The 26,847-nt window shown below is 35.6% G+C and overlaps 1 protein-coding gene across 1 annotated transcript in view; it reads left to right on the top strand.

The window, feature by feature from the left end:
- LARGE1 (LARGE xylosyl- and glucuronyltransferase 1) overlaps positions 1-26,847 on the top strand; it is a 188,488-nt gene that overhangs the window by 147,700 nt on the left and 13,941 nt on the right. The window contains exons 8-10 of the mRNA XM_015812827.1: positions 2,217-2,372; positions 14,067-14,230; positions 21,142-21,420. Of these exons, the coding sequence (XP_015668313.1) occupies positions 2,217-2,372; positions 14,067-14,230; positions 21,142-21,420 (599 nt within the window). The remainder of the gene's footprint in view (positions 1-2,216; positions 2,373-14,066; positions 14,231-21,141; positions 21,421-26,847) is intronic.

The raw sequence follows: 26,847 nt of genomic DNA on the forward strand, positions 1-26,847 counted from the left end.
AAGAGGAAGTCCAGACATTTTATTTGCCAAATTTGACAAGCACTAATCTAGATAAATGCATCTTCTTGCAAGTCTTCATTTAGCTAACTTCTTCATATTTGCTTGGTGCAAGCTTGGTAAATCTAAAACAACTTCATCCAAAATACTGAACAAATAATAGTAGGACCATGTAGCCTATTTCAAAATACATTCCTCATTTGAAGGGCTGTTCATTTGATACACAGTTTAAAATGAAGAACTGGAAGAAGGAATCACATGGCCTTGAACCTGTTTCTCAGTAATTACCATTTGGAGAGCAGTCCCCTTGGTCACAGTTTTTCTCGCCAGTATAACGATTGCATTGCTCTTCAAATTACGGTAATTATTTCTAAATTGGTATCTGTGCATATGAATTAACACATATAAATTCCATTCAATTCAATGTCCCTTTTTAATGATGCATTTTCCTCTTTCTTTCCTTTTCTTTTTGGAAATTTTATGCATTGGTAATGGGCCTGATAAACTGCCCAAATTCCTTTTGGTAAAATGAAAATGTGGTGTAAAGGTGTGTCAAGGTCCCTGAGATATGGTCCCCAGAGACTTCAAAACTTTGTTCTTTTCATTTCTATTATAACAAAAGAGGGAATGATCAAATATCTACTAAACAGGAAAGTAACATATTCACTGTTTAATTTACATTAAATTCAAACTGAAATAAAATTAAATCAAGCTTAATTAATATAATATAAAAGAGAAAATCAATTTATGCTGCTAGGAACCAAAATGAGTTGATGATAAAGGAACTTCAAAAGGAAATTATCCTCAAGTTTTAGGATTGTGTGGATATTTTTTCCTGCTTTCTTCATTGTATCCTTTCTTGAAAATTTTGACCAATAATTTCCATTTCTACATTTAAGAAAAAGCATTTATCTCCTTCTAAAAATATTTAACTGGTCCTTAAATGTTCTTTCCTTTATGACTTGCATTAACTTATTTTTTGTTTTCTACAGAGAAGGCATGTTCTTACTATTAATGCTTTATTGTTCCCTGCTCCTTGGTTTTTATGCAGTGGGCTAAAAAGGGGTGTTCTTCACAGGGTGCTAAATTGTCAATAAATAAAGTTATTTCACTTTATTATATGAACATCTCACTGCATTGTGCACACAGATTCAAATTACATACTATAAAACAAAAGCCATAGCTTGGTAGAACTGTCCTAGTTTTATAGACAAAATCTTTTTCTGGATAGTTGAGGTAACTGTTTTCTTCTGTGAGGTTTCTGAATTAAGCTTGTTCATTATATTTTATGTTCTCTTTGTTTCACATAACTCATTTTTATTGGCTTTTCCTCAGTAGCCAGTAAGTGATCCTGTGAAACATCAAACTATTTTAGTATCATTACCTAAAGAAGATGTTTTTTTTACTAGAAATAGGAACTGTCAAGAAGATACAGTTTGCAAAGCTGTAATGCAGCTGTTGCTTATTCAGCACTTGGCAATCAGTGGCAGCAAAATATATTTGCAACTTAAAGTGCTATCTTACCTCTGTCTAATTTTTTTAATGGACATGCAAACTCTTAAGAGTTGAACTTTGGACGAGTTTCCAACAAAACCCTCTTTCTTTTTCTTCTCCGTATACATTGTTTGGATCTTTTTCAAATGCATAAAATGAATGCTTGGAACAATAAATCCTTTTTATAACTAAAATATAACCTCCATAAAACCATTTTTTTATAATTTGTAATTTTTTTTACTCTACTTGATGCATTTTCCTGAGGGCCTTTCATTCTCACTCCTTTGTCATCTCCCTTTATACTGCCAAAAGTAGTATTGTTGATTTGGATTGGAGGGTAGAGAAATGATAAAAGGACTGTATAACAACTAATCTTTGTAAAGAAACAAGAATGTAAGACGTGATAATTAATAAGACTCTTAGTTCAGGCAAAAGACAGCATGTTTCAAATATCTCTTTGCCCAAGATGTAGATTTGTAGAACAAAGCCCATCATATAGATAGAATTCAATAGGTAGGATTTTCTATTATTAATTTTCCTTGGTTTCCTTTAAAAAAGAGGTAAATGTGGAAGTCCTTTAGTGATACCTTTCCCACTGGTATATTCTTATGATTTCTGTACTGAGGAGGAAGAAATGTTGTCAAATGCAAAAACAAAAGAAAAGGATATTTAGAAGATAAACCAATGAAGCTGAGTTTTGATGCCTGCATTGTTTTCTCTACCAGGTGATACATTGGAACTCGCCCAAAAAGTTGAGAGTAAAGAACAAGCATGTGGAGTTTTTCCGCAACCTCTATCTGACATTCCTAGAATATGATGGGAACTTGCTGAGGCGAGAGCTTTTTGGATGTCCCAGTGAAGCTGATGTCAACAGTGAAAATGTAAGCTGGCCTTAAACTTGTGGTGGCTTTGATTTCCACAAACGTATGCAATTTGGAAGGGAGGGAAGGGATTTCTCTCAAACAGAAGATTGCAATTGTGCCAAATATCCTTAGTGGGACCAGGAAAATAACTAGCATGGCCAGCCCAAGACACTGAGTTCCCTGTGGCAAAGAACTGGACAGTACTCCTTTCCATCTCTTTATTGAAAGCTGACTGGATTAACAGTTGAATCTTCCTTCAGTGCTGGGTATGAGGGGTTTTTCACTATTTATTGAGACAAAAGTTCTCCAGATTGCGAGCCCAGCTTTTCTAAAGGACTTCCAAGCTCCTTAATTTATTTAATTAAGATTGATGGTTTAACTCAGAACTTTTTGCACTAAAAATTCTGAACTAAAATGAACTTTTCTCCAAGAATTGGAATATAGAGGAAAATAGTCTAAAATTTTGTTCCGCCACATTATGTGTGGTGGTGAAGTGATAAAGAAATGTATCTTTTTCAAGTTATGTGTCCTATATATATTTATATATCGTGATATAATAGGAAGTGCAATTTTAAAGTGCAATTATTGTGTAAGTGTATGAAATTTCAGGTAGTTTTCTTCAACAGTAGCTATATACAGAATCCTTTGTCCTTCCAGATACCTATGAAATATAATAGTAGTTTTCATATCACATAGAACAAAATTGGCCATTCAAATCCCTCAACAAAATGGTTCTGTAAATTTAAATTTAGGCATATTTATACTTAGCATCTTTCTTGTTGTGCATGTAATAGCCATTTATCTAATGTATCGGTAAGGAGACTATACTACCATATGTGAAGCATCTAAATTGATGCTCATCAAAACAAAGAACCATTAATAGTAAGAAAAAATGTGCTAGAGTGGCATAAGAAAAAGAGTATTGGTGTGTTAGCTTCTCTATATATTGAATGGTGATGATTGGTTATAACTATTGCTCGGGATGCTTATATATACCTTATGAGGAAATCTAAAGGCCAAAGATTATTTTATGAACTTATAACCGTGTTTTTCAATCCTAGCAACTTTAAGATGGGTGGACTTCCCAGAATTCCCCAGTCAGCGTGCTGGCTAGGAAATTTTGGGAATTCAAATCCACCCATATTAAAGTCACTAAAAATATGAAACACTTACTTTTAGGTTTCCCAAATGCATATCAGCCTATAATGGTTTGATTAAAGATATCTTTGCATTAATACATTCCAACCCAACAAGATCCATGATGGGAGGTATAAATCAACATATGTGGAAAGTTGCAGAAGGCCAAATTATCAAGGCTATTCTTCATTTGAGTCAGCTATAGTTTCTTTTTTGTTTCAAGCCATACAAACAGTGACATATTTCTGTTGTATACACCTTCCATTTTCCAGTGTTTGGTGCCATTAAATTAGAAGTGTTGACAGTCTGATGGAAATTCTTCAAGATACTGTACTTTTTATTTTGCTTTGTAGAGACACATTTTCCTAATCTGAAACATGGATCAAGCAGGTCCCACAACCTCAGTGAGAGTGGGGATGGTGGCAGACCTCAATGACAATAAAAGAGTTGTGTGTTTATGTGTCTATCAGGTGCATATTTAATCTGACTTTGAGACAAATATGAAAAGTAGCTAGAAAAACTTGGGATTCAGCATGTTGATGTCAGTAGCCGTTTTCTTTCCATGGCCATCAATGTGAGCCATATTAATATTTATTTGTTGGGTGTAGTATATTATGTAAACACAGAAGTTACATTTTGTTAACCAGAATTTAGGTATTAGCATGCACACCAATTATGATGTATTTGAGAACAGTGAAAATCAAAGTGTTTCTCCCCAAAGATAGAAGACCTCTGTTGACTTCTAATAAGGGCTATTTTAATGACTAGACTGACACATCCATTGTAGATTTCTTTGCAAATATTGTATGTTGCGGTCTTATTTCAATTATTCTTTTAAAAAAAACTTCTTAACTAGTCTATAGCCTTGGTATTCCCTCGTGGTCTAACCAGCTTAGGAACAATAATTAGATGGGTTTTGTGATTTCAGACACAATTTTGTTAGAGCAGATTTGCCTTGATCCTCAAAAATGTCAGATATGACATATGGAAAATAGTGAGGTCCCCATTTGAAATACCAATCATTTGTGGTCTTTGGGCAAGAATATTTAATGCCTGTGCAAAATGGTTATGTAATGTACTTCCATCATTTTATAATAGCTGTTTCCTGCAGAGAAATTATTAATGCTGCCATCTCTCCTATATTCTTTCCTAGCACCAGATATTTTGCAAAATGTGAGTAAAGACCAAAAGAAGGAATAACTTTGTTTAATAGTGCAGCCTATAATCTTCTCTTTCCATATTCAAGTTGAAGTATGGATGATAATGCAGTCAACTTTGTACTCAGAAAATAAAATAGCAGAATACAGGAGAAAATGATGCTTGTATTTTAAAATGAGCTTCTTTGCACTACATGTAATTTTTGTGCTGAAGGCAGGAAGCAAATTATACATGCCCAATAGACAAGCTGGCCATTCACAGAAGAAGACCGAGTTCAGAATTTAAACAGCTTTGCCACTGATAATTTGGGTGCTGGCTGAATGGTAGCCTTCATTGTTTATAATATCAATGGTTTATGCCTGTAACTGGCAATCTGGCAGTATCAGAATTCACCCTCAAGGGGTTCTTTCAATGTGTAAGCTGTTACAATTTAGCAAGTTGTGTTATTAGAGGTATTAGAATTTAATTTGTAATTAAGAGAGCTGATTTGGAATGCAAATATCTGTTAAATACCTAATGGAGTTCACTTGATTTTATGCTGCCCTCAGTTATGTTTTGGCCTCATTACAATACACTAAGTACTAAGAACAAGCATTACTATGGGCATAAATTAGATTGCTTTTGCCTTATTCTTTTTGTTTCTTTGCTTATATGCAAAATAATCCATTATCCCCATATAATAAAAATTTTTAACATGCTGTTAGCTCATTTTCCTGTACATTTTTTTCTTCTTTGGATTTTGGTGTTTTGAGTTAAAGTTAATTGTTGTTTCTACTATTAGTTTAATGATTGACTGTTATGGAAGGATGTAAGTTATAACATTAAACCAGCTCCACAACTAGCCCCATAGAAAAGGAATGTATCACAGTTTTGTGTGTATGTGTGTGCGTGTGTATTAGTTGTATACTTTTAATAAGGTATGTATTCAGGTTTTTTCCTTGTGAAATTGTTATCTGATCATTGCTATAGTAAGAAGAAATAGAGCTGATGTGCTGGAATGCTCTGAACAGTTTACTAGATCACTATGATAGTGATCTTTAGAGGAAGAAACACAAAAAAATGGCATACCTGACCTTGGAGCTAAGATGCAGTGCTCAGCACACTAACATCTGTGTAGTTGTCATGTGACTGTACAGTCTTTTTTCCCTTATTTCCCAGAGAGGGAAATAATAAACTTTTTAAAGAACTATTAAGCAACCAAATTTTAAGTTGTGTGAGTTTGTATAGGTAAGGGAGTCCGATTAAATTACCATAGCAGCAAAACCACTGTTTGGAGACAAAAATGGAAGGGGTTAAGAAAGAAGTAAATGCAGAATCTATAAAGTGGAATATATTGAGATTTACCAAATAATAATTCTTGAGAAAATATGTGAAAAATTGTCAACATTAGATAATACTTTTCTGGAAGAAAGTGATTGGTAAACAAGATTTATTTATCAAAACTGAGATCTTTGAGAAGGGCCCACAAATAAACTTGCAATCATTAGCATGAAGACTGCCTTTCTTGACAAGATTGCTTTTCTTGACTATGCTCCATTCATATACTTCCCAAAATAACAGCCAGGAATGTAAGTGTACAAGAGGAACTGATTGCTTGTATTTGTGCATGCATCGCTTGTGTTGGTTTCTTTCTCTTTCTTGGAAGTATGTTGGGTAGCTCCAAGGCACATAGCACAAAATGTGAGATAGTACCTTGTCCCATACTTCAAGTCTGGAAAATGTTACTGAGGCCAGTTTGATTCTCTGATTTCCTTCATATTTAAGTGATTGTCAGAAACTGAACCTAAGCAATTAAATTGTATATCAACAGAAGAAAATAAAAGCAGAAATTTGAGTTAAATTGAGAATGACTACTTCAATACTTGGAAGAATACTAATTATTTTTTGTGTAGCAACAGGGCAATGTTGTATATATACATACTCCTTCTAAAATGTCTCTTCTGGACAATTCCTTCTTATTTGTGGAGATTTTAAAGCTAAGGTTTTATAGATATTTCTATGTATTTTTAGTATGAGCCCAGTATGAGAAATCAGAGCAAGTACTTACTAAGTGAAATTAAATAAATGAATATTAGATGATAAACATATATGGGCAAATATCCTTTTTCCCCTGTGGAAAGCTACTCCTTAGGGATCTGGTTGAAAGAGCTATAACAAGTACACACTTACACTACTAGCTGGAAAACTGATCTATTAGGACAACTCTCAGCATGTTCTTCCGTGTGCCCATTCTCTTGATTGATAACAGTTTGGAACTTCATGTAACATAATTAAGAATACAAGTGATTATCTGTAATCATTATATCAAAGAAAAAATTTTAAGGGATGCAGCTTCAGGCTAAGTCTCAGATGTGAGAATTATCATGCCTCCAAACAAATATCCTTCTATATAACTGTTAAAGATGTATTATTTATTTGTCTACCATAATGCAGTCAAAACCAATTTTCTCATCTAAAGGTATATACAAAACAAAAATTAAAACTTCTGTGTTTAGATTAAAACTAATTAGAATCATAATAACAACAAATACATCAAAGCCTACCTAAGACACAAAAAGTGAAAGAAAATGAGATGGTATCAAGTATCCACTTAAGCCAAGGCCCTCCAAATTGGCCCTCCAATTACACTTTTAAGCCTTTCCTGGAAATCCAAGAATACCAGCATTAAAACACAAAAGCAGAGCCTTCCTGCTTTAGCCTTCTGAACCTCTTGAAAATGTTCCGCCCTAACTGTTCTAATAAACCAAATCAATAACAGTTGGAACAGGTGCACCTGTAAGCATCCAGGTACCAAGCCATACAAGACCATATGGGTCAATGCCAACATCTTAAATTGTAGCTAGTAACCAATCAGTAACCCATGCGGGGCCTACAGAATTGGTATTATATGTTTCCAGTGATGAGAGCTAGTAAGTAAGCAGGCTGCCATATTTGTGAGTTGCTGTTTTCGAGTAGTTTTCAAGCAAATATATGGCACACTGCAGTTGTCTAGCAGTGAGTTACTGTAGCTAAGTCCTCCTGCCCTAAGTATGGTCACAATTGACACATTCATTAAAACTGGGTATAGGATCATTTTTGTATGAATCAGTTTTGCCTCACAAAATAAAGGTTTGCTACTGGAATCCATAATAATCCTGCTCTCAAAAGAGAGGGCCATGTTAAACTAGGGCAGTCAGGCATGTTGGGACTGCAACATTAATGGAGTAGTGACTGGGAATACAGAGGGTTGCAGTCACAACAAATTTGCAAAGTGCCAGATTGAAGAATTCTGCTCTAGAGGAACAATAATTGACACTTCTAAAGTTTGGTAGGTCGGGAATAAATTTTACTTACCTAAATTAGGTTCCATTTATATAACAAACAGAAATTATTTGATACTTTAAAAAAGGAGAGTTTTCACCTGGAAAGCCTTTGTGCAGGTAGACACCTTAAACTTCAAATAGTTTGATAGAGCAAAAACATAAGAGCAGCTTAAGTTTTCAGCTCCTGGGATCATTGCTTCCTGCAAGTTTCTAAGATGAAAGCTGTCTACAATAGGCTGAACTTTAGAGTAAAATTCATCTAGCGAGAATAACTGTAAATGAGTATGTGGATGGATTAATGGATGGATGGATGGATAGATAATGTTCAAATCCTGTCAGTTTGCTAGATATACATAATCACATAATTATAAAACATAGGCATGTTATTCATACAAATTAGTTGCATACATCATTCACATAGATCATATCGTGATCTCTGGAAAGATTATATGTATCATTGTTCTTCGGGATAAAAATAATGTAAGGATTTTTTTGAACAGAATGAATAGCAATTAAGAGTCCTCTCTGAGATTTAAAAAAAAATTCTAGTTATCATTGTGAAGTATGTAACGATAACTGGTAAGTGTGCTGAAATATGATACACTAAAAGGTAAATATTCATTATCTTTTCTCCCCCAAGGTGTATGATTATCTGCTTATTTCTTGATACTTAAAAATCCATCTTCCATTTTTTGAATTAACAGTGCTGACATCCAAATATCACAGAACAAGCATGACATTTGGCTTTCCACGAACTTTGCTCATACAGCTCAAATAAGAAGCATGTTAATTAAAATAATAATGTTTACAATTTAGCTTTGCATTCTTAGTCTGTAATCCAAAACACTTACAGGTGCATATCCAGCTGTTTAGAAGAAACAGCCTGAGATTTCTTTAAACTACTCAGAAGGATTGATTGCAAAAAAAGACCAACATTTCAACTATTATGCTTAATCAAAAGTAGATTTACTACCCAAATGTAGCAAAAAGAAAATGAATGAAACATTTGTGGTCTTTAGAAAGTGTGAAGAAATTTCTCAGAAAATAGAAAAGGTGTTTCTATTTAATCTGGTGGTTCTTACAATTTAATAGAAAGACTTTAAATTCTCTGTAGTATAGTGACCTGGATCCTAACAATATCGTAGCCTAATGCTCAAGATCCTGAACTTACTAGAAGAAAACTAAAGCACTGAGATAAAAGTAATCAATTCACAAATCTCTTCAAGGCAGAGATAGGCTTTTTCAGAGGTGCAAGAGAATAAGGTCCTGTGGGCAGCTTTCAAACTGCAGAAGCTTTTCCAAGTACGGTAACTTGAGCAAGTTGCCAACAGAAAATAAACCTGTCATAAATAAACTGGCCAGTAAAAGCAAAGCAACATGGAAACTGAGCAACAGGAATCAAAATTTCTGATTTACATAACTTCATCTAATTTCCAGGGTGCATACATTATACTTTAGCATTATATTTACAATATGTCTCAGGACATACAGTAAATACCACAAACTAGCCATTTCTAGTTTAGGAAAGAATAGGATATAGGATATATTGGATAGGATACGATAGAGATAGGATTATCTTAGGATAGTAGCCCTAGTTGCAAGCATTTATTTGGGTTATTACTATTAAGCAAGCAAGATTATTTTTGCTGTTGTCTGTGACCAGATGGAAGATTCTGTTTGTTTTTAACTGAATGAGGAAACCCATCAGCAGAATGGTGGCCAGATGTGGTCCACAAGACCACATTATGTAGTTTCTGGCAATTCTGCCAACTCTCAGTCAAAGTACATATAAAAAGAGCTTGCCCCACAGTTTCATTTATGAAGGAAAGAAATAACATAAGGCTGTAATTAAAAAAAGAACATTCCATTCTTTAATGGTTTTTTTGCCCTTCTCTTATCTAGATTTCATTTATAACAACATGAGTGTGTTTAAGTACATATAGTCTACAATTAAGATATTTTAATGAAAAAAATACTTATGGATATAACTGAGTTCAGGCATTAATACAGTATTTTAGTGACAAAGAAGCATTTTTGAGCCACTATCTGGAAGACGGCATTGTTACATGTGTAGGACCATACAGTGATCATATTCAGAGATAGAGAGGGAAAGAGGGAAAAATGCATGCACACATACAATATAGCTACTTTCTGGTACTTTTCTTAAGTTGCAGTTAATATAGTAAGGAATAAATATAGAGGGGGCAGGTATTTTGCACCATTTTGCTACAGTAGGGTAATAATTTCACAACATAGTTCCATAATACATGATTAAGTTATTATATCTGTTTAGGAGTTTGAAGTAATCTAAAAATCATGTTGTGACTACAGTACCTAGATAATTGTGGTTTTGCAAGTATAAACATATAGCCTGGGTATCCAGGAAATTGGAAAAAGAAGATATTGTGATATCTTAAAAAGAGTGATACAATTACAGCTAGTTACAGTTTTTTTAACCATGCCTAATTAGCATGATGACTTGGATTGATAAGAGATGTTAAATATCTTTCCAAGAAAAGAAATGGAAAGAAAATTAAGATATTTCATGTAGCAATTTCTGAGTTTATTTAAAATGCTGATATTATCTATGCTTTAGAGAAAATGAATTAGATTGTGATCTTTTTAGCGATAACTATGCTGAAATTTAAGATGATGAGTTTGCAGTTGCAGTGATGAGCAAAACAAGAGTGAGAAAACAATCCAAAATTAGTGTTTGGGCTTAAAGACTGCAACTGTTATGAGAGTTTTGAAGCTATTTATAACCTTTATGTACCTCTTAATAAGTCATTCCTTGTGAGTGGAAGCTAAGAAGATGACTGAGGCAGACAATGAGAAAGAAGAAAAGTACAAGTTACTCAGTTACTAACCATAGTTGAGACAGGCAACTCTGTCAAAAAAATGAGACATCCCATGACCGTGACTTTACCAATTTCTCCACTCTGCTTGTCAGAAGCTGACTGTAAAGCATGCAAATGGCAGCTATGTGATCATGGGATACTACAACAATCTTGTACACCAACTAGTTGTAAAGCACCTGAATGTTGATCACATGACCAAGGGGACACTCCAAAGGTCCTAAGTGCAAGAACCTGTTGTAAAGATACTTTTTCAGTGCTGTTGTAACTTCAGACACTAAACATGAGTCATTAAGCAAGGACAGCCTAAAACAGAATTGGCTATTCAGAATTAATTTTAAAAACACAAGGGTTAGAATTATTGTAAAAACAAAAATATTCATAAATGTGCCATCTGTTACTGATAGCTAGTGGTTTTATTCATTAATTTTAAGAGACTCATTAACCACTATCTAAATACTTGAAATCTCTATTTAAAAATGAAAAAAACTGTAATTAAAATGATAGTTCTTACTCAGCAGTTAGAAAACATAAAACATCAAATCTAATTGTATCAGAAAGTGGAAGACTCATTTTCATTCAAAGATATCCATTGGTCATCAAAAGAAACTTTGATTTATCTCATCAGAAGTTCTTTTGATAGATTTAGAAAGGAGGGTACTTGCTAAGCCAAAAGCAATTCTCAAAGACCAATTTAATAAATTCTAATTTATTATAACACTAATATAATATAAAATAACACTAACAGTTCCACCTGACCATATGTATATTATGGAACATATATTTTAAAAAGTAATGGGGATTTATTGATGGGGTTGTTTTTTTTTACTTAGACTGTGGTTTAGATCAGAACCTTATCATGTGAAACTTACAGAAATTTGCTTGTGGGTTAGTAGTGGAGGTGGTATAGAAAATTCTAGATTTGGCAGTGGATAACAGAAATAAAATTGCAGTAGCTTATATGTGGTGTAGTTTGGCCTCTGTTGCTATTTTACATGGCTGTTATGAAGCATTAAAATAATGCAGGACAGGGTTCTTAGTGCCAACCAAGTGATGATATTAAAAACTGTCCATACTTGATACGACCCTGAAAGCCAGGGCTATTAAGAAAGGTGATATATTGTTGCCGTCAAGCTGTTCATAGATTTGGATGAAAAGATGGGTCTATAGATAATCCAATTAAAGCTCTTTGAAATAGAGAACAAAATAGGATGGAACTGCTAAGAGAATGCTTAGGATACTACTGCAAAATAGGAAATTGATTTGGTGTCATGTGAATATGTACATGGGTGTATGTGTGTATGTGTAAACTTGACTGTGAGTGTATATTTCATATCCTAACACATTAATTCTCAGCATTTGGTTCCTAGAAGGTGTCTGATCATAATTCCCATTATCCCTAGCTAGTGTGGCAAATAATTGAAGGTAAACAAGCAGAGATAAGGGTTGGAATCCCTGACTAGAGTTACTTGAATCAGAAGCAATTTTAGTTCCCGTTTTGTTGGTGCCCCATCAGACGTGGTGTGAGGGAAATGCCAGGTTCCATTCTATTTGAAGAGTTCGGAAGGAGGTAAAAAAATGCTTTCTGAGATCTTGCATGGATAGAAGCCCAACCTGGAATGCAATAGCTTTCTAAATTCTTGTGGCATATTTGCCCTTTTATTTTCACACCTCTCAATGTCTGAGGAAATATAAAATGCTGCTCTTAGCAAGGAGCCCTGGGGGACTTTCCTCCTGGATGCTGCTGTGAAGAAGAATATTTTTCCATCACAGCAATGCACTGTCCCTGCAGAGATTCGCATCATGTACCATCTCTCTCTGCCCATAAAGTCCAGCAATTCTAAAATAGGTAGTTTCGTTTAAAAAAAAAATGTAGGAAGGAAACCATTTTATACTATCCTTCTTAGCACATTAAAGAATTTGATCAACGTTTTTGTTGCTTTAATAATGCTTAGAGGCGCTATAATTTCTTTACCACACACCCTGCAATTTGTAGTTTAGATAAATGAATAATTTTATTTATTAAATTTATATTTATTAAATTTATATACCGCCCTATCTCCCTTGCGGGACTCAGGGCGGTGAACAGGCGATACTAAAAACCACGATAATGCATAATGATGTCTGCAAAATAGTTTCACAACTGCAAGCAAATGTTTGTTCCACGATTTTACTTGGTGACATACTTATTTCTGTGTGAGTTTAGAGGAGGAGGCCTAAGAGAACATACCTATCTGTCCCTCTTCTATATTTTCTGTTCATTTCTACACCAGGTTTCCTTCTTACTTCATGCCATAGAGCAGAGGTCCCCAAACCTTTGGGCACCAGGGACCGATTCTGTGGAGAAAGGTTTTTTCACAGACCGGAAAGTGCGTGGTTTTGTGTGCTGTCTACATCCCATGGATGGGGCTTTGCTTGTTTGTGCGGACCAGTTGCTGGTATGCCGCGGACCAGTACTGGTCCATGGACCGGGGGTTGGGGACCCCTGCCATAGAGGTCATAGTAGAGCTTTGCTCTCTCAAGTTTAAATGAAATGGCCATAGGTTGGCTTCAGTTGAATGTCTTAAAATATGGCATGCAAATGGAGGCGATTTTTTGCAGTCAGCAAGATTGGTAGTAGGGCATCTGGTAAACTACCAAGGGTGGCTCACATGCAGAATTACAGAAGACATTCAGGTGTCTGAGCCAAAGAGTGCAATGGTCCTACTGTCTACAAAGAAAATCTGTATGCTGTAATACTTACACTGAGAGGTAGAACATTCATTTAGGACTGTAGGGTGGATCACAACATGTAGCTTAATTTGTTCACAAAATTTAGGATGAGTTGTCAGGAATTACCATCAGTGGCCCCAGACATCCGGTGTCTAAGGGACTTAATTAAACAGCTGCAGGAAGGTTTGAGCCTGGGCTTATCCAAATTGTCATCCTGGGCTTATCCAAATTGTCATCCTGGGCTTATCCAAATTGTCATTTTGGGCTTATCCAAATTGCCTGGTTACCACATTGCTAAAAAGAGGCAGGCAATTATTTAGGGAGGGAAAAAACAGAAATCATGGACCTCTATTAATCCTCCACTCACAAGTGCAAAGTAGCTCTTCATTTAGGGCTTGTAAACTGACTTTATGGTTTGGGCGGCAGGGGGTCATATACATGATATCATATAAGATACTTGATTTTATATTTGTTCTTCAGTAAAAGATTCTAAATTAATATTCTCTTGTTTATAGTTTTGTGCTGATTTTTGTGCTTTTGTGTATTAGCTACAGAAACAACTATCTGAGCTGGATGAAGATGACTTATGTTATGAGTTTCGGCGAGAGCGTTTCACCGTCCATCGGACTCACCTATATTTCCTACACTACGAATATGAGTTTGCTACAGATAACACTGATGTGACCCTGGTGGCACAGCTCTCCATGGACAGGTAAGGAATGTAATGTTATATTCTCATAGAGAGTTTAGGCAAATGCAATTACTTCCAATTGGTGATTCTGGTGGCTTTCTGGGTGCGCTTCAAGGTGTTGATTATCACCTTTAAAGCGCTCCATGGCATCGGACCTGGATATCTCCGAGACCGCCTTCTGCCTCAGATTACCTCCCATCGGCCGGTACGCTCCCACAGAGTGGGTCTCCTCAGGGTGCCGTCAGCCAGACAGTGCCGGCTGGCGACCCCCAGGGGGAGGGCCTTCTCGGTGGGAGCTCCNGGGGTAATTTTTAGTGGGGTTTTAAAAATAATTTTAAAATAACAAAGGCCAATCTAATATTTCATTTTAATTATGTTTTTAATGATAGTATTTTGGTATTTTTTGTATTTGTTTTTATTAGGCTGTTAGCCGCCCTGAGTCCGCAAGGAGAAGGGCGGGGTAAAAATTCAATAAATAAATAAATAAAATAAATAAATAATCTCTTGGTGGAAGAAAGAATATTTTAAGCCTTTTGGCCATAAACAGTTGGTTCCTTTTCTTTTGAAGAACTAGCAGTTAGACTAACAAGAAGTGGAAGATCAGGCTTAGAATGAGAAATTTCTGTGATGTACATTTGAGACAATTATGTGTTTGGAATGGATTGATTGATTTTGTTTGCAGTTAGGTTAGATATATGGAATTACTTAGAAAAAGGAATAACCCAGAAATATTGAATGGTGACTCAAGAAGATATTTTCATTAATTCTCTATTTGCTTCTGCATCATAGTTCCCTTACTTGAGTTATATTGATTTTTTTTTGTAAATTATTTTTTTGACCTATAGTTACCACTGTCCTTGATACGCATATAAGAAATACAGATCTGTAAAAGGCAACACTTGTTTGTGTGGGGCACACTTTAATCCTTATCTCAAGGCCATCTAGCGTGGAGAAGGCACCACCTCTAGGGTCTAAAAAGGTTCACATTTTTTGGAAGAGGCAAGATCTTCCCCTATTCACCAGGTCATCTCCTTACCTTGTAACGAGTTGCAGATTTCAAAGACATTCCAGAGGCAAGCAGGAAGGGTAGTTACTGTTGTCGGTATTCTGTATATACAAAAGTGGCAATAAAGAACCAGAGTTGTGGACTCATCTGTAGGATAAATTGTTTTACAGCACTGAAAAATATCACTACATTTGTACCTGATATTTCCTTTCAATGCAGACAAATATTTGTTGAGGAAAGATCCAGTTGCCCTTTATTCTCATTTTTTCCCCTAATAAATTAGCTGAATAAACGCAACTTATTTCTTTACCATATTATTCTAACATGCCTGCCAATTATACCCAAGCAATAAAATGTACATCCATCATATCAGAAACCAACAGAATCCTTCCATCTCATTTCCTGCAACCTGCCTTCCTTTGGATACTGTAATTTGCATAAGGAAGGAAGAGGTGTGTTTTCATTTAAAATGAAATCAGAGTTACACAGGCAAAATGTAACCTGTAATATGCACAAGACCTCCATTCCTCCAGTTGACTATACAATCAATGTTCCCACACATGGAATCTCTAGAAATTCAAGCCTGATTAAATAACTTTGATGAAACAACCCAGATTTATAGAAACCATGGCACTGCTTAGCTCTCATCTCAGCCTTATTTAAACATTTGCAATTTTCACCAATCCCTGTTCTATTGATTTTTAATATAGGAAACTTTTCTCGGGGGTGGTGGTGTTACTTTGTTGTTTGGTAAATCTTTCAAAAGAACATCAAACACCAAGTGAATGCCACAGAGAATTAGTAAATCCAGCAAGCATATGTATGCTTTTCCTCCAGGATTTTAATTCACTTTGGATTCAAGTGAAGAATTTTTATTGATGGATGGAGGCACTTATCTTTATTCAGAGAAGAAAAACATACTACTCATTCTGTTAGCCCCATCCTGTCCCTATCTATTCTATCCTATTTTAGGCTTCTCTTCATTATTGGGATGTTATTTATCAGATGTAGTGATTCTTTCTTTCATGAAAAATCAACAAATGCTATTCCTGTTAAAGAATTACTCAGCCATTTTATTTCCTGTTATGTTTTTCAGTGTGTGGGTTCTTGTATGTTTGTTTTTTTCAATCATCTTCAAACCTTTTTCTTTTTTCAAATTACAGCAAATTTCTCCTACAGCAGTTGCACTCATTTTCTGTGTTACTGTCATTAGGATGGACAAGCTGAAATACTAATAATTGATGCAGCTAATGTATTTAATCTAGCAAGGCATGCAGCAGAAAGAGAGGACTAGATCAATCTTTTTGCAGAACTTTATAATCTGCTTCTTCTGGATACCAGTCCTAGTTTTGTAGCAACATCCAAGTTTTAAGGTGAACTGTTATCGGAAATAATATATTAAGATCTGAACATGCAAGAGAACCATTGAGAAGAACAAAGCAAAATAGAGAGCAGTTTCCAGACATACTGAAAAATCTCTCAGACTCAGAGACAAAAGCCTTCTGTTTTCTTGTCATGAGAAGTTTTTTCCCTCATTCAACAACTGAAATAAGCATTCTCTTGGAAAAGAAGGCTAGACCATTAAAAAACAACAACAACAACCCGTCTTCTTGTACTGCAAGACCAGGAAGATAGGAGAAGAGGACAATACTCTTTTTTTTAACCTTGGGACAGAGCTGGCTCAGGGATGACAATGTCTGGAAATGAAGCTTACATTGGTGATCGTTATTATTGCTATTTTTACCTTTTCCTGAATGTTTATAGATGCAGTGAGATCCTTGTGGTTTCTTATCTTTTCTTCTGAATGACAGCTCTGATATATATTTTTTTCATTTATTTAATCTAAATTTGAGGGATCCTGTCTCTTTGACACTTCTGGGCAGCTTATTAAAAAAAAGAAAATGCCAATTGGGGAAAAAAACCCATCACATTCTTAAACCTGACATAACTAAGTTAAACTAAAACAGGATGCAGAACCATTCTGAGACCTGGGAGAACAATCAGATTTTCGATAGTTTCTGAAATGTCATAAGGATGGGAGTCATACAAATCTCTTCTTTCACTTTGGATTAATGAAAGATCCTGGTTTGTGTTAATAATTTACTCATTTGCTTTTTAATGCAACATTTAGCTATTCTATAGCATTTGAGAATTATAGTTTGATAAGCTGAACTAAAAATGTTTTTCTCTATTTTAATTACTTTTCAAACTTCATTTGAAACTCCACCGATAAGCAGAAAAATCTGCAAAGCAGACAAACAAGAATAGCTTGATATATTCACCATGAATAGCTTGGATTATTTTCTTCACCATTTACTTATTACCTTTACTAAGACTATGCATCTGCATAGTAAAGGTAATAGCTATGGCTATAAGGGAAATACTAAATCAGAAGTATTCCAATAGGACCTTTTCCAACTAACAAATTTTACTAAAAAGCATGCACTTTCATGAATAAAATGTATTTGCTAGTCAGAAAAGATGCTTCCAGATTCTTCCTGTTTGAAATAGTAGACTAGAAATTCATTAGAGCAATGGGCTGTTATTTCTTTTTGCTTTTATCAGTTCCTAAAACAACTCAGTCATTCCTTCTCTCAGTCAATAAACTGAGCTGTGATGCTGGCCATTTTTCCCCATTTCTCCCAGAAGTGTCAGGGAGGCTGCATTTCCAGCTGCCTTCCTTTTTTTATTTTTATCCCCTTTCCACTCTGGAGATAAAATTAAAAAATCCAGTGTGGTACAATTGGATCCATTGCTACTGTGGACAGACTCAGAAGACTTATTAATCCTCTCTTTATCTCTTTTTTTCATTCCCCCCTGCTCCCCTTATGGCCAGGAGGAGAAAACTACCAAGGGACAGAAGAAAATCTTCATGTGCCCCTTTAGGGTTGGGTGTGAGCAAAATTAACAACTCCCAAGTCAATAGTTCACACACCATGAGGGGGTTAGTTCATCATGGAACTGCTACACTGAATTCTTAGTCTGAAGGTCTCAACAGCACCGGATCTACTGTATGTGCAGAAATGTAATCTCTGATTTTGACTGAGCGTTTTATGCAGGTTAGAGAGCTAATACAATATGCTTCCCTCAATGATCCAGTTAATGGTTTCAGTTCTACATCTATATTGATAAAAACAAATATAAGAATATACTTCTTTACAGCCTTTTATCTTGTGATATCCATCCATTACAGAATGCTACCCTCTGAATGATTCAGTTCATTTTCACACCTACAATTTATAGCATTGATCTGCTGATGTATCAGTAATGAAGATGGGACTTAGACCTTCACCATAGTGGCTGGTGACATTAAAGATGCTATAAATGACTATTGAGGAAATGGCCTCAAGTAACATGCTTGCTTTACAGCTGTTGCTGCTGAAATTCCTCTCCATCCCCAGCTTTGGAACTAAGTATTATAATTTGATTATCACTATTCAGGATTGGGTCTAGTTGCACATTGATTATTCTGGATAGTTTTGGTTTACAGTAATTCTGAGTGCTTTAAGGTTGTTTTTGACATATTATGAATGGAAAAGGTAGCTTACAAATATATTATATTAGTACACATACTACATTGTATAATATCTATAAAATCTACACTCTATTGAAGCAGCTTTTTCAATCATCTGAAGGGAGTTGGGGGCAAAAGAAGGCATCAAAAACATTTCATCCATCTATCCATCTCACATAAAATATTATCAGTAATAAATTACAGTAGTTTATTAAGCAGCACCATAGACCTATCCAATGGTAGATATTAAAGTTAGGTCATAGTAAACTGTTCATGAATATTTCTCAATAGTTAATAACCAATATACTGTAGATCTAAGCAAATATTAGTAATAGTTTTCCTTGAAGTAGTGAAACTATCAACAGTTAAGATAAATAATTGTTGCGATGCACTAGACGTGGAAGAACTTTTCTTGAAGTGGATGGATGTAAGAATATAAAACTCCTATAGTTTAATGGTACCTCAGCACAGGTTCTACTTTCATTCTGGCTTTTTTGGCATGGCCATTTAGAGCTGATTGTAAACAATTATTTCCTTATTTAAATTATTTCTCTTGATCATTACTTCTAAACTGTGATGTATTGATACCATAGTGTGTTCTTGGCTTGATTCAGTAAATGATAAGATTCTTTGGCCCAATTGTGACCTGTACTGTAGTTAGTAAGATATTCTAGGTGCTGATTACCATGTATAAAGCTATACATGGCATAGGATCAAGGTAAACTACTCATTGTTTCTGCCTACCTCACCCGGTTGAATAGGGAGAGCATGCCTGGGTCCCCTCCACCAAACAATTGCTGGTCCCAGAATAATACATTGTCTGTGACAGCACCTGCCTCATGGGAACAGCATCCCCCAAGAGATCAGGAGGGCCTTAACCCTGTTATCCTTTCTTAAGGCTCTGAAAACCTGGCTGTTCTACCAGGTACTTGGACCAGGTAGCTAGGTAATCACATTGGTGATCTGGCTTACATGGGTTTTTATTTTTATGGTGGCTTTTATCTGTATGCATTGTCTAGAGTCACCATGGTGAAAGGAAGGAAGGAAGGAAGGAAGGAAGGAAGGAAGGAAGGAAGGAAGGAAGGAAGGGGAGGAGGAAGGAAGGAAGGAAGGAAGGAAGGAAGGAAGGAAGGAAGGAAGGAAGGAAGGAAGGAAGGAAGGAAGGAAATTTCCAGTTCAAACCATTCACATTTGAAATAATTACATTAAATGCAAAACATCTCACACACCATTAGTAGTTAATGTAACCAGGAATCAGATGCTTCTAATCTCTTCTCCGCAATTGTACTAAAGCCTTATTCCCAAAATGAGTGAATTCTGGGTACAAGGTTGCTTATTTCACAGGATGTCTGAAATGAAATGGATTTTGATAGACATTTCCTACCCTGACATTAATAAGCAAAAGAGACAGGAAAACTATTGCATCTTTGAATAAAAACAGCTTCACATAAAGTCATATGGTTTTTAGCATTTATATCTTCATAATCATGTATTTTAATTAAATCTACTAAGAATGGAAAGAGATCCTGGAAGCACATGGATTATAGTGTGGTGATGTTAATTAATGCAAGACTGTATTGTGCTTGTTAAAACACCCATGGCATATCTTGGAAATAAATTATTTAAAGTGTTCCTCAGTAATGTTTTCTTTTATAGGTATTAGTGATTCGCCATCTTTAACCAGAAAGCCTTGTTTTCCTGAACACAAAGCAACCCTTTTTACTATTAGACTTTTATTACTATTATTATTTGTTTGATGGAGCTTCTATTTTTGCCTTTTTAATTTATCAAGCTTTTTTTTAACCACTCTGGCCTCACATTCCTTGTGAACATAATAAAATGAATAGTGAAGTAATTACTTATCCCTTTCTACTTCTTGGCTTATCTATTTTCACTGTTTAGAAAAACACATGTTTTCTTCTGCAACAATTACATACAACTGCTGCATTTGTTTCTTTTCCTGTTCTCGGTGGAGACATAAAACCTTGAAAATTAATTATTTTTTCCCTTCTAAAGAGAATAGACATTGTGCTACAATAGTTTTTTCTTAGGCTTTGATTCCTTAGTGTTTTAACACACGCCATGTTTAGTTAAGGATTTCTTCTTTTTGTTTTCTTGAGTGAATCTCTAAGGAGGTGCACAATATAACATCTGGATGAAACAAGGTTGATCCTGTTGGTCCTTAGATAGGAGACCAGCTGGGAATTTCAAGGTGAGGAATCAAAAAACAGGGAAGCAAGAAATTCTTCCAATACAGTGCCAAGAGGTCTCCAGGTGGTCACCAAGCGAATGGTAGACTTGAATACTTTTTGCCCTTTTGAAAATCAACACCAAGACAGAAAGGCTTGCTTAGGTCAACCAAACTAATGAAGGTGACTTTTTCTGAATTTTTCTTTCTTTCTCTCCTCCTAGACTGCAGATGCTTGAAGCCATTTGTAAGCACTGGGAAGGGCCGATCAGTCTGGCACTCTATCTTTCCGATGCAGAGGCCCAACAATTTCTGCGCTATGCTCAAGGTTCAGAGGTCCTCATGAGCCGTCACAATGTTGGATATCACATAGTGTATAAAGAGGGACAATTCTACCCTGTGAATCTCCTGCGAAATGTGGCTATGAAACACATCAGCACTCCATACATGTTTCTGTCTGATATTGACTTCTTGCCTATGTATGGACTCTACGAGTACCTCAGGTAACTCCCCCCCCCAAATCATTCCTCTCTCAAACAGCGTGGTATAATGATTAAGATCAGGAGTGGGAAGATCCATAGAATAAAATAGAACAGGGGTCCCCAACCCCTGGTCCGTGCACCAGCACCGGTCTGCGGCATGCCAGAAACCGGTCCACACAAACAAGCGAAGCCCCATCCGCGGGATGCAGACAGTACATGAAACCACACCCCGCCCAGTCCACGGAACCGGTCCCTGGTGCCCAAAAGGTTGGGGACTTCTGGAATAGAATAATAACTTTATTGTCACTTTGAATGTACACTAATCGGCATACATTAAAATGAAATTTCATTGTATTCAGCTTTCAAAGGGTCACCACCTCAGATATACATAAATATGACAAAAATAAATAAATAAATAAATAAATAAATAAATAAATAAATGCAGAATTATGCATATACCCACATATATTATATGACAGAGAAAAAACAGTCTAGTTCGGGTTATGTATACATGTGCATGGTAAGAAAAATGAATCTTGCAAGTTTACCAGACGGATGGCATAGGGAACAAAGCTATTACAGAATTGGGTAGTCCTGCTAGAAATACATAGAAACCTCCTCCCAGAGGGGAGCAACAGAAACAGACCGTAAAGTGGATGTGTGGGGTCTCTAACAATGCTTTGAGCTCTAAGCACATAGAGCTTATAAGCAGCATCCTGAATACCAGGGAGCAACTAAATCCAGGGTTTAGTCCACCCTCATCCATGGAAACTCCTGGAGGACTTTGGACCAATCACCCTATACAAACCTACCTACCACATGGGTTGCTGCAGGAAAAATAGGAGGAGGAAATGCTGTGTAGAACAACTTAAACTCCTAAAATGAAAAGGTGGGACAGTAACGCATACAGCTTTCAATCCTTAAGCACAGTTTTGATAGAGAGAAGCTATCTATATCAGTCGGGATAGATATACAGGAGTATACCTGGGGAGGCAAGAATTAGAAGATACAGGCTTTTTTAAATTTATATGTTATGTTTGCCTAGAAAAGTGAAAGAGACAGTTTAATGTAATAGCACGGTGGACAATTTTGTGCAAGGTAAAATTTAGAGACTTTGGGGGAGAGGGTGTTAATGTAATAGAGGCTGTGGGATAATAGTAATTATGGCTCAGGAAAAAATTGAAGAACAGAGACTTTTGGGGCACCTAGTGTCTTATTTCTACCATCTTTATCTATCCAACAGCCTTTTAATTTTTCTGATGTCGCATTTTTCTCCAATCTTATATTTTCCTCCCTCTTTTTCTCCGATTCCAATAACCTTCAAGGACAGAGATCTAAATTAGGCCAAAGCCTGCATGTGGGCCTAAGGCCACAGATTTTTGCCAGGCTATTTTAGGTAGAAGCATCATACCTGAGAATCTTCTAAGATATTGCTTACCCTCAGGAAGTGCAAATTTTGATAAATGAGTAAGAAGGGGGTCATTAAAGTTAATGTAGCTGTTATAGCAGCAGTATTTGAGGCACGTGTGGAACCTGAAAAAAAGTGGACTGCTTTAATGAATAGCAGGTAGCTGCTATGGCTGCATGATGCTGAAAACATTTCTTTCTTAACATTGGTGGTGCAGTAGTTAGAATGCAGTATTGCAGGCTAACTCTGCCCAATGCCAGGAGTTTGATCCTGGCTGCTGGCTCAAAGTTGACCTAGTCTTCCGTCCTTCTGAGATTGGTAAAGTGAGGACACAGATTGTTGGGGGCAATATGCTGTCTCTGTAAACTACTTACAGAGGGCTGAAAAGCACTATGAAGTGGTATATAAGTCTAAGTGCTATTGCGACTGATATTTTTCAAAACATGCTCTAACCTAGTAGACATCTTGCCAATTTTCTCAAAATTAAAGGAAGATGTAAACAACTATATCTGGAATGTTGACATCCTGGTTTTCTAATCATCTCTTTAAAGCAAGATATCTGGAAAATGCATACAGTCTTTTTACTAGATAGAGAGATAGAGAGACAGATGATAGAGGTAGAGATATAAAATAAATATATCAGTATATCAATACATATAACATATATATTTTATATCTATCACTAGAACAGCTTTCTAATGTGATCCCTCCAGATGTGTTGAATTCCCAACTTCCATAATTCTCAGTCGGCATGGCTATGCTACCTGGAGAAATGTGAGCTGAAGTTGAGCACATCTGGAGAGAACCAGCAGCATAATGACACTTGTATTACAAGATGTATTCCCAAAGAAGTGGGGAATAGCTCCATTTCGAAGCCACCTTAGCACTGAACTGGTTAAAAGCTTCAATAAATGTACAATCACATTCTGTTTCGGCATGGCAAAGGGCCAGATGACTTATAGGTCACTCCCATCTCCAATATCTGTGCTTCCAGGATGATTTTAACAGAGTGGCTGTGAAAATGTTATTGAAGTTGTTATCTCTTTGACATACTGTTAACCCATCACTATACCTTGGAAGCAGAACTGTGATCAAACAAGCTAGATAAATGATTGAAAGACAAAATCTTGTCAAGACAGAATAATTACCGTACTCGACCTTGGAGGTGAAGGGAGGGAATGACTTCAGTATGTATTGTATGAGTGGTAAATGTGAATGTTGGTTTTCATGGGCTTCGGTCTTTTTCACTGCTTACATTGTCTTCTGGCTCATGATTTTATTAACTTCTTCCTGTATGTTGAGCAATGAGGACATCTTGTGGCCAAAGGATCAAAGAGCTTTGGTTTTTATGAATTCTTATTTTGCTAGGGAGGTTATTTTTCTATCCACTTTTTATTGTGCAATGTCGAGAGTCACTTAGGTGAGAAGGGTAATGTAGAAATGCAACAAATAAACTATTGCCCTTTTTTTGCTTACATTCTGTCAAACTATTTGATTATATGTTGAGGTATTGGCACAATCATAGCATGGATTCTTAAAATATTGTCCCTCAGTTTTTTAGTGTAGATAATGCTAAAAAATACATTTATGTTACAGTTTGCTGATTTAGTTTATCTTGCCTGATACTTGATCTCAGGGGCGGGGGGGGGGGTATTCCACAAAACCTAGATCCGCGCATGCAAAAATGAAGCTTCATTTGCTCATATAATTGTTTTGTTTCCAGTGCATGGATAGGCAAACTGAGCACCTGAGCATGTCTCTTACTGGACCTTTTGGGGGAGTCATCAGTTCTACAAACTGTTTCAAAATGGTACTGGGTCTCATGGCTTGCATTTTCAAGTGTCCCCTCTTCTTATACCAATTCAGCCGCTGCATTCTCTCCCACGCTGTTTGGCCCGGCTGCCTCCTTATAAAAGTTGTAGCTTCTCCTGGACTTGATCTTCCACCTCCCCAAGAATGAGATTTATCTGAGCACACTTTATGATCCTGAACATATACTTCTTCTGACTCAGTCATTTTGTTCATTGTTTGCGATCTTAATAAATTGCAAACTTATGTTAAAGTGCTATTAAAATTTAAAACTAAATTAATATGCCCATTTTATTTTCTGATGAAATCCAAATATTTTCAAGAAAAAGTTACTTCCAATACAATTTTTGGAGACAAAATGGGCAGTAAATAAGTCTAACAAATAAACAAATAAAATTTCAACAAATAAATATTTTATTCATTTAATGTATTCACATTTGCCAACACTTCGGTGGGATTTTTTCTTATCTTCTGAATGTTGTCCAATGTGTTCATTTTTGGTCAGAGAATTTCACTGCAATTTGTTTAGTGCAAAAATAAAAAAAGATCATTTGTGTCCAATTTCTGTGGTTCTGAGAAGCATGAATTTTGATTGAGTCATATATAATTAAAACCAATCAATACTTATCATTGTTCATCTTAAAAAAATATATTGAAAAAAGACTTTTGAGGGAAGGTAAAAGTAAACCATAATCTGGAGGAGGATATGGAACTGAAAGCAGATATTTATGTATTAACTTAGTACTAATCTTCTTGGGCATTGTATTAGAAATAAATAAACAGTTCTCTAGGTTATAGTCAGATTTATAATTTGGCCCATATTAAACACCTCGTTGGACAACTTCTGAATAAAGCTTTCTAGAGCACTTAACAAAAATAAATTTAAAATACTGAATCAAAACTGAATCAGCTTTTAAAATGTCTATATTTAATCAGATTTAGCAATATGAATTGTTGACCATTTTTAATTAAAGAAATTGAAAAGATTCACATACATTTAAAGATAGTGATTGATAAAGTGCATAGACTTGAATTTCAGAATATTTTGTATAGATATGATCTTAAAAGTCGGTTGACTGCAATAAGAGGTTTGTGATGGAGGTTAAAGTATTGGTACATATGAGACTAACTGTAATTCTTACTGCAATGGACTGGGAACTGTAAATAAATAAAAACGAACAGGGAGTAAGAAAATGATGCTTGGTATTTGACTCTTTAATATATTAATGTATAAAGGTATAAGGAATGGTTGTGGTGAAGTGAAAAATAATGTAATGAGGATTATGGTTCTGAAAATTAATATATTGAAAACCAACATAATTGCATTTAACAGGGAAAATTGAATGAATTATTGTAAGCTGTTACATAAATGGTGAAAAGCTAAAACAAGTTGATGGATTTGTGTAAATTAGTGGATGGCTTACTGAAAATAGGGAAAAGAATGGAGATATTTTAAGACACAGAGATATTTATAGAAGGGTTGTGGGTAGCATGTAGTCCTTTGTACAGTACAGAATCAATATAAATATTCAAGAGAAGCAAAAATAGCTAGTTATAAGAATGTGTTTCTGCCCACTATGTTATTTAAGAATGAGACATGGATATGTCAAGAAAATTTGAATGCATTGGAAGTGGAATATTTAAGTTTGTGTGTAGTAAAGCACAAAGAGCTAAGGTCAAGAATAAATGAATTCTGAAAGAATGTAGATTGAATATAATGGGCTATTGAATATATGTTGGGCTTGTCTGATCATATAGAAAGAGTGAAAATCAAATACATATGAAGGAAAGCTGGGTAGGTTAAGATGAACGAGAAGACTCAGTTATGGTTGGATGGAGTTGATGAGATGCTCAAAAAGAGAGAAACAAATAGTTTAAAAAGCAAAAGGCAATTATGAAGCAGCATATGGCCTTGGTGGAAGCAAAGACAGCTTTCAGGGATAAACTGATATGGGCAGTAGAGGGAATGGTGTTGATGCAAACTGAAAATTTCCTTTCCTTCTTTGTAACTTATATTTTGTTTCTTCCTTATTTCTTCCTTATTTTCTGTGCTTTGAATACTGATCCTTATCCATAAGTTAATGGTATGATAGGCATGTATGTAAGTATGGATAAATATCCTATAGGACACACCTCTGTTTTAAACAGCCTAAGAGAGCAGTTCTTTCTTCAAAGACATTCTACATTTAATCAGAACAGAGCTGGAAGAGACCTTGGAGGTCTTCTAGTCC

Source organism: Protobothrops mucrosquamatus, unplaced genomic scaffold (genome assembly GCF_001527695.2).
Source record: "Protobothrops mucrosquamatus isolate PMUCROS unplaced genomic scaffold, P.Mucros_1.0 scaffold113, whole genome shotgun sequence".
NCBI lineage: Eukaryota > Metazoa > Chordata > Lepidosauria > Squamata > Viperidae > Protobothrops > Protobothrops mucrosquamatus.